At 54.4% G+C, this 9,330-nt stretch overlaps 1 protein-coding gene across 1 annotated transcript in view; it reads left to right on the forward strand.

Moving 5' to 3' along the window:
• Positions 1–9,025, forward strand: part of FGF9 (fibroblast growth factor 9) — a 25,139-nt gene extending 16,114 nt beyond the window's left edge. The window contains exon 3 of the mRNA XM_006904819.2: positions 8,575–9,025. Within this exon, the coding sequence (XP_006904881.1) occupies positions 8,575–8,820 (246 nt within the window). The 3' untranslated portion in view covers positions 8,821–9,025. The remainder of the gene's footprint in view (positions 1–8,574) is intronic.
• Positions 9,026–9,330: the final 305 nt, after the last annotated feature.

The raw sequence follows: 9,330 nt of genomic DNA on the forward strand, positions 1-9,330 counted from the left end.
GCACCCCTAGTCCCGGGCCTCGCTGCACCCATGACACCGGTGACTTTGCATGTCGGGGACTGAGGACGAGCAGTAGAAAATGGCGTTGGGGACCACAGGAGCACCGGCTCCCCGCCTCCCAGCCCCCCCGGCTTCTCCCGCCCCTCTCTGACCTCTGTGACCTTCCTCACTGTCCTCACTTCACCTCGGCGTCGCCCCTTCTCCGGGACAGACTGCTGGTCACCCACAGCCCCGAGCCGCTTGACTGTGGGAGCCCATTTCGCGGACCGGTGTTTGATCACGGAGCTTCCGGCGCCTCTGAAGTGACCAGTTGTCTCCCCGAGCTCCTCTGGTGACCGCTGCTGGGCGGCCTGGCCCGGAGTGGGGACACGTCCAGCCTGTCCGTCTGTCCTCCGCACCTCCCTTGCTCACATGTACACTCGCGGCACGTCCAGGCGCTTTAGGCGCTGCCGGAACCACAGTCCAGCCCGTTATTTGCGGAGTGCGTGTCTGCTGTGTGTCCGTTTGCTAAAATGCGCTTGTAATCCGAGTCGTTCCTCGTGGCTCTTTCGCGGTCGTCTGCAGACGTGTGCGGAGCAGCAGGAGTGAGCCGCCTGAGGGCCGCGTCCCGACTTTATTTTCGAGGTCCCGCCAGGCCACGCTCTGCCTCGCTCCAGCTCGCACCGTACACAGATGTCCTTTTTGGGACCTGTTGGGTGCCAGTTTTTTTCCTGCATTTTTGTGGTTTCGCTGGCGCTATTGCTGTTCGAAAGGCCCCCGGGCGTCATGCCGCGTGCCGCGTGCTGCGCGGTGTGCGGCTGTGCGTGCGGGAGGCTGGGCTTTGCCTGCAGGAGCAGGTGCACGCGTGTGCTGGGCGGACATGCATCGTCCGGCACGAGCTGCCACGCTGCGGGCCGCGAGTTCGTTGTGGATGGACCAGCGACATTGACTTAATAGCGGCACACGTGAGACGGGGTTGTGTGCTGGTCGTTTGACAAAGATGTCACGGCTGGAGGCCAGCAGGACCCAGGCCCTGTTCCGTCTTCCCGGATTCTGCGTCCGCGGGCTCTCGGGAGCGGAACCGGCGTGAATAACGAGAGTTGACGGGACGCGCAAACGCGGGCGGCCCCTCCTCTGGTGGGCGACCCTGGCGCCGATTCAAGAACTTGTGGCTTTGCTGGGGACTCGGATATGCACCCCAAGGATTATAATTCGGTATGATAGACGTGATGATGGAGTTATTATACACAAAAAGGGCCTGGAGGGGCTGAGGGAGGGGGCTTGGTTCTAGGGCTGGGGGAGAATGTCACCCCTGTAAGTGAACCTGTCGTTCACGTGGGGGTGGGACAGAGCCGGCAGGCATTCTCTCAGGAAAGGCTTGGGTGGAGGCGGCTTTGCTGCAGGGTTTGGGAACGGGGGGCTGCGACCTCTCTCCTGATTCTGTTATGTGTGCCGCCCCCCATGTCCTGCCCCTGCCTCTGCCCCTCCCAGCTGCTGCTAGAGGCCCTCCGGCTGACGTGGGGGTCCGCCCCTGTCATCATCGTTAGCCTTCGGGCCGGTGCCGGCTTGGGAGGTGCCCCTGAGCCCCGTGGGACAGCTTCCGCAGTGTCCTGGCCGCCTCACCCCTCCGCAGCACTCCCGGGGCCAGGGACCGCCCTGCACTTGTGCAAAGTCACCGTTTGCCAGTCTGTCGGCCTGGTGGCCTCAACAGCATCTGACAGGCACCGAGGACAGTGTCCGTGCTCCTGACACCCTCCGGCCGAGGGCCACACCAGGGCCGGGCCCGGTGCTGCTGGGACACGCACCGGGCGTCCTCCTTCGTCCCCTCTAACTGCTGTGGATCCCGACGCTCGGCGTCCCCTCCTCTCTCAATCTCGTTTCTGTGCCATTGAGACGCCTCCTCGAAGTTCCCAGCGCGGTTTGCTTCTCCTTTGTCACCGAGCGCTCAAAGCTCAATGCGGTATTCCACGCACAGACTCGCCAAGGTCACGCCAAGGACACCTCTCCCCAGGGCACGTCCCGAGTCCGCCGAGCCATCGTGGACTGGCTTGGCCCATTTAGCTGCCGAGCTGCACGGCGCCTTCTCATGTGACTGCTGACCACTGCAGGCTCTTTCTCTCCTGGTCCCTCCTTCATTTTCCGTATGAATCGCTGTGTTTCACCTGGTTTCCTCTGGTTGTGTGAACGTGGCTCATGTTGGTTTTCTCTCTCTCTCCTTCAAGTGCATTCTGGGTTCGCCGTGCCTCGGTGGTGCCGTCGAGCCCGTGCTTGCATTCTGAGCGGGCTGAACTTGGTGTTAAGGGGCGCAGCAGTGCCCACCTGGGGCTCGGCACCCCAGCTCCGTCGTACGCTGGCTGCAGGGCCTTGGGCGGCCTACTCAGACTGCTGAGCCGTGACGATGAGACAGGGCCGAGGAAGCTGCATTGCAGCGTAGCCACGAGGATTAGAGGGGCTGGTGCCTGGGGAGTGACTGGCACCACCCAACTCACGGTGGCTGCTCCCTTGGCATTCTTCCTGGGTGACAGTGGCGGTGACGGGGGTGCTGTCCTGTGCAGCCTCTGACCCTCCGAACTGGCGGGGAAAGGCACCGAAACGGCATTTCTTGCAAGTGTGAATTTGGAGAAAAAGGTTTATGATGTAGTCTATGAAAGTAAACAAAAACTTTCCTTTGGGTCAAAATAGGGCTTCCCTTGAATGCTCTTTAAAGTATTAACGGCAAAGCCTTATGCGTCGAGACCGATTTCACGTATTTATGCATCTTAAATAAGACGTCCTGGGGTGAGAGTGTATAAATGTCAGGCGTACAGCGTCCAACACGACGTCCATGCACGCTCTCGTATGCTCTCCGCGGGAGGACTGCTGTCTTTCTGTCACCACGTGTGTGAGACCCTTCCCCATCGTGGGGCAGCTCATGACCTAGGGTTTCTCGGTCAGGCAGACATTCATGAACGGGCCGCGTTTATGGAGGCCAATGCTGGGGAGGGGACAGTGGCAGACGCCAAACGCGAGGACACCTTCCGGGAGTGGGGGTGGCCCCGATGGTGTCCCAGGGAGGACAGAGAAGGGCTGTCTTCTTCCCTGTCCTTCTTCCTTCCTTGGGAGCCGCCTCGTTCCCTTGGCCGCCTTTCCCACGGGCCGCCCCACCCCCACTCAGCGGGTGCCTGATGCAGCGCATCTTGCTTGGCGTCTTTCCCTGCGGTCCAACCCCACTGCAGTTTCTTTCGTCATTTCCTATTCGGTGTGTCCTTCTAGAGTTATGGCGGGTGGCATCTGCTTTCCCCATCTCGATGATGCAAGACCGAATCACTGGCATCTCAGACGGAAGGAGGCCTTAGAGATTTCCTAGTCCACGTCTCTCGTTTTCCAGAGCGGGAGATGGAGGCCCCGAGCGGCTGAACTGCTCGTGCACGGGTTTTGTGCGCGTGGTCGGAAGGCTGGCACTCCTTTACCCGAGGGAGCTCGGGAGGCTTCGAGTGCTTCAGAAACTGTCTTTGGGCTGACGCTGCCGTCATACTTGCCACTCCTCCCGTTTCTCTGATTGCATTTCCACAAACCGAGTCTCGAGTTTAACCTGCTTTGTCTGTCATAGAAAATCTCGGGTCCATTTTCCTTTTTCGGCCCCGCCTCCTGCAGAATATCTGATGATTGTCGTGGGAACAAAGCAGCTGGGGCCGATGTAGCACCTTTTTTGGGTCCCTCAGTTGCTTAACTTCACCTCTCAGCCTCTTAACTTTCCAGTTTCCTCCACCGTCAGTCTGGTTCTCCAAAGGCATTCTGCTCGGTTCTTACGTGGGGTAGTGTGTAGTGTGAAGTTTTTCAGCCTTGCATGGCTTTGCTGTGCATTTGAAGTGGTCGCCGGATGACGTACTGTGGTTTTCAGATGATCATCTATGGTAAGATAGGGTACCTGTGATTTCTTATTAACGTGGTGCTCTAAGATCCTAAGAGAAATTTTGTAGCTTTTTCACGTAGGGTTCTTTGTGGCAGAATGAAACGTGCATTGTCTGCACGTGGATGCAAGTGAAACTGTTTCATTCAGTGAACACGGAACTTCTCAAGTCTGGCTTCCGTTCCCCCCGGCAGAGGGTTTTCTTTGCCCCTTGGGACTGCAGCTAAGGTGTCTGAGATCTGTTCCACCCGCCAAGAACATGTTTCCCTCGGCAGCTTCTTAGGAAGGCCCCCAGGTTGTCTGGCCCGTCCCGCGCCGTATCCAGCAGGTTCTGTCCTTGGCAGCAGTGGAGCCTGAGGCTGATGAGCACACAGCGCTGTCAATTCAGACCGACATGAGCTGCTTCTGTAGGGAAGGTGTTTTCTGTTTGTCGATTTGGTTGGTTGGTTGCTTAAGTGGGGGAGGAGTGGAGACAATAGGAATTCTTAATTTCCTGTATATTTTGAGGAGACAAAATGAAAACTTTCCTACCTACTGACCTTGTTGTTTACGTTGACCAGACACAACTGATTTCAGTTGTCCCCGGTCCCGGCAGCTGCCCTGGTGGCCAGGGGCATGGATCTGAAAGCAGGCCCATCTGGAAGAGTGGGGATTTTAAAGTGCTTTCGAGAAGTGGGGCTTGAGGTGAGCCGAACGGGGGGACGGAGGGGCATGGAGCCGAACGGTGGCTTCTAATAAAACAAATGCAGCACCGCCCGCCCCTCCTCTCGCGTGTGCTGCTGTCCGTCTACCTGGGGACCTCTCCCAGGAGAGCTGGGTTGAAAGACCTGGCTTCTTGCTAACGGTGCTCTTGTCACCGTGTTGTCACCGGATCGCCGCCACGGCACGCACTACGGCTTCACGGCCGGATTCTTGAGGTGGGAGAAGATGCAGGCTCAGGAAGGGGTGGCAAAGGGCGCGTTCAACACCACTACAGACCACATGGGAACGGTGGGCGACGTCCGATCGTTAACTCCCCTCGCGTTCGGGGACCCGGCAGGCCTGCCCGTGTCTGGGGGGCGCCGACCTCGGGCTGGCATCCGCCTCGTTCCTGCGCGCGTTTGCAGCCAGCCCTCGAGTTGGATCGGCCTGGCCGCTCCATACTGTGGTTAAAGCCGTGTGTTTACGCCTTCGCACAGATGTGGAGACCGGGTTTCAGAATGGCGGGGTGATGGAAGTTTCCACGTTTTCAGCAAGCACCGTTGAGTCTCGAATTTGAAGCATTCTGATTTCGGTTTTTAAACGGCTGTCCTGTGAATTGGGCGTTAATGAAGGCCATGTGCGGTACACATTTGCCGAGCGTCTAATATTTTAAATTGTCGTCCACATGACTTTATGTCTTATAGCGTTTCTAAACACGCTCTGGGGCGTACTGTAATTTTCACATTATTATCTCATACTTTGGTTTTAATAGGATTGGTAAAAGTTTTGAAGTTTTAATTTCAGTTTTTTTCCCACTGCTCAGAATTTGATGATATAAAATGAAAAGTGGTTTCCACAGTCACTAACATTCACCAGATTTTGTTCCAAAGCACAGGCTTCAGCAGACTTTTGAATTAAATCCACATTCTCCACCCACGCCTAGTGGTATTATCCAGCAGTTCAAAGATAGGTACGCCATAAACAGCTCCAGTTAAATCATCTAAAAAAAAATTAAAACATGGAAATACAATAAAACAAGAATTGATCACTTTATAGCGGAATACTCTATAAACTGTCTGCATTGGACACATGTGCTGAGTTTTAAAACATCTGAGTTCTGTAATTCTGAAGCGTACAGTTTATTTGAAGGCAGAAACTTTTTTTTCCTCTGCGTATACATACACATACATACATACATACATACATACGGGTTAATATATTTTTTGCTGTCTCAGTTTCATTGATTTTAATTTAGAAAAATCACGAGTGCATAACAAATTCTTCACCTCAACTAAGTGTTTTACCACTGGGTACCAAAGCGTGACCGTGAAATGATGAATTCTGTAAATCTTGTTACTTTATCGACCTGTGTAAAACAAAAATCACACATTAACATAATCTCGAACAGGACAAAGAAATTATTTAAAGGTGTATACATGGTGTAGGAAAGTCACGAGGTCTTTAATTTTTAATGATCGTTAAAGTTTTAAGGTACGTAAGCTCACCTGCGTGGCTCTCTGCCAGCTGCGTGGTGAGTGCCGGGGCTGAAGGGTGGCAGGGGGTTCGCAGTGTCGTGGCTGCTCAGTCTCATCGAACTCACTGCCTGGAGTTACAGCCCTCTGTGTATGAGGCGATTCCAAAACATGCCAGCTTTTGATTATCCTGTTTTAAGGAGTAATTCGCCGTCTCTTCTGGGTCGCCTGGAAAGTTACCTGACGCGTGTTCAAACGATGCCTGCCAGGGGGAACGGGGCGGTGTTCACTGAGCAGTGAAAACACCACTTCAATTTTTTAGCTTATTCGACTTTTTAAAAAAGCCCCCCCCCCATACACCGGAAAAAGAAAGCCCACAACATGTAAAACGAGACCGTTTCTTAAAGCCTGAAAGCAAATGCGTTTCATCGTCAGGCCGTGCCATCCCGGCTACTGTAGAATGTTTTCATCCCCACCCACTCCTCCTGCAGAATGGGGGTTTTGCAAAGCTGTGTGTTGAGGTGAAGAAGAAGGAAGTGCGTGTGATGTCAGGTCCAGGTTGCCGCACCCCAGCCTGTCCTCTGTATGGCCTCCAGCCCCCTTGGGGATGGACGCCTGGGGCGCTCGGAGAATAGGGCATGCCCCCAAAACTTGCAGTCACTTCATGACGTGACAGCTCCCGTGGCCTGATGGGTGCACATCGGCTCACGGCTGGGCCTCGCTCCCCGCACGTGAGGGGCGCCCCACCCCACAGGCACAGCTTCCACGGGCACCCAGTGGGCGTCGTGCAGCCGAGGGCGGCCTGGGTGACTGCTCCCTCCCTGCTGTTCCTTTTGTCCCCGCACACCCAGCACCAGCTGTCCAGCTCTCCTGGCTGTCTCGTCCTTGCCAGACGTGCTGTTTTAAATTTGTTTCCCCGTGTCCACTCACTTGGCAGAAGCATGTCCGATGAGATGGCACTTTGTCGCAGAGCCACCCAGTGCTTTCTGAGCGTCTGAGAGGCCCCTGCCAGGGGTGCAGGCCCTCGTGGGGGTCCGGGTGGGTTCGAGGCCTGCAGTTAGAGACGGGGAGGAGGTGGCCTTGCGTTGGGCCGTAGATTTTGTCACCCCCGAATTGCTCTGCCACGGGAGTGAGAGGGGCTGGGTCCTGCCCCGCTGTCTGTCTCTCTGTGTCCTAAGCTGCGTTCTCAGGTGTTTGCCCGTAAACAGGACGTCTCTGTTTGGGTGACGGATAGTTCAGCATCTGTCCTCTGGGTCTGAATGACAGAATCGGAAGCACATCCAATACCCCGATGCGTTCTGCTGTTTTAACTCTGTGTGGATGTATATTTGTTATTTTGTTTTCTTATTTATGTAAAGTGCCAGGTGGGCGAGAGCAAGGGGGAGATTTTAAAAAACCATTTCAGTGTTTACTTGTTAAAAGTGCCACTTAGGAAGGCATCGATTTCAAAGTGTCAGTTGAGCAGAGGGAAGAGCACAGAGGCCATCAGTCTGCTGCTTCGTTCCTCCAGGGGCCAGGCGAGCAGCTCATGGTCATGCCCGGAGTGCTCTCGGCCCCGGGACTTGATGTGCTCCTTGTTCCTGGTCACCACGCCTGCCCGGGACACCGCGGCTGCAGGAGCGCCAGCTCCTGGGGCTGCTGGGACTCAGGTGGGGGGTGAGTGCACTCACTTATGAAGATGTGGGACCTTTTTGCTTCGGGGATGTAGGAATCAGCACAGCTTTCTTCTTGGTAGCTAGCTGTGTGCCTGAGAATGTGGCTTTTTAAGTCGGGGGCTCTTCCATCGGCGCTGAGGGCCATAGTGGGGCTAAAATGTTTGTGTTTACTTCTCCGTACTCAGGACGACTCGGTGGTGACAGAAGGCATTATATCTTAAAATGCAGACCCAGGGTTATATGCAGCTGAACCCCATGGGCCTGTTACACGTGCATCCCTCCAGACTTTCCGGATGGGAATTTGAAAGGGTTAGGGGTTGGAAATCTGCATTTTAAAAAAGCTTCGGAGGTGATTCTTGTGTATCCTGACATTCGAAAACCACGCTTACAGAGCCGTAAGCCCGCGCCATGGCTCTGAAGAGCAGGCGACAGCTGGCGTCACTGGTAATGTCGCTGATGTCCGTCGGTCTACGCAGTGAGTAACTTACGAAAACGGAAGAAGAGACGAAGTGGTTACCTGAACCGGTGGCTTCAGCCAGGGCCGCCCCTGCCAGGATGGTCGCCGTTTTAAGCGCTGTGGTGAAAACGAGGCCAAATCCGGTCAGCTGTCTTTCGCCCGCCTGACTCATTCCGATAATTGGCATGCGGAAAAGTCTGACTTGGGGACATTTGGAATCTTTTGTGCTTTAGTCATTCCGAATACAAAAATTAGAACGTGTTAAATTTGGAGAGTTAAGCGGTTTTTGCAGAGTGTGTTAAAATGGTTAACATGGGTTAAAACCTTTTTTCTCGCCAGAGTTAGATTTTTGTAGCCATGGTCTATTGCTTTAAATACAGAAAATAGCTAACTTCGCGAAATACTCACTTGCTCCTTTTTTTTCTTTTTCTTTTTAAACAGGAAAAACTAACCCAAGAGTGTGTATTCAGAGAACAGTTTGAAGAAAACTGGTATAACACGTACTCTTCGAATCTATACAAACACGTGGACACTGGAAGGCGATACTATGTTGCGTTAAATAAAGACGGGACCCCAAGAGAAGGAACGAGGACTAAACGGCACCAGAAATTCACACATTTTTTACCTAGACCAGTGGACCCTGACAAAGTACCCGAACTGTATAAGGATATTCTAAGCCAAAGTTGACAGAGACAGTTTCTTCACTTGAGCCCTTAAAAAAAGCAACCACTACAAAGGTTCCGTGAGGTGGGTTCTTATCGATTCGCTGTGTCATCACATCAGCTCCACTGTTGCCAAACTTTGTCGCATGCATCATGTAGGATGGGGACGCGCTGGCTTTGTTCTGCACTCGTGGCCCGTCCCCCGGGGCCGGCCCGTGCCCACTGGCTTGGTTTACGGTGAGAAGACGAGACTGAGCTGGGGGTGGGGTGTGTTGGGGGGACGAGCCGGGTCGGGGGGAGCTGCAGACGGGAGCAAAGCAGAGAGGACGGCGGCCTGATGCATGCTGGGAAATAGACACGCTTTCACACGTCCGGTTCGTTCTCCTTCATCCTGGGTCGGCACCGCTGGTGGCCAGCGCAAGGGCGCGCGCTGCATTTTCAGAGGCTCGGAGGGTGCAGTCTGACTTAAGAGACTTTTTCGGTTCATTCTCGCTGGTGCCATCCCAGTGAATGGAAAGCAAAGACCTCTTAGTAA

The sequence above is a fragment of the Pteropus alecto genome, unplaced genomic scaffold (assembly GCF_000325575.1).
Source record: "Pteropus alecto unplaced genomic scaffold, ASM32557v1 scaffold80, whole genome shotgun sequence".
Lineage (NCBI taxonomy): Eukaryota > Metazoa > Chordata > Mammalia > Chiroptera > Pteropodidae > Pteropus > Pteropus alecto.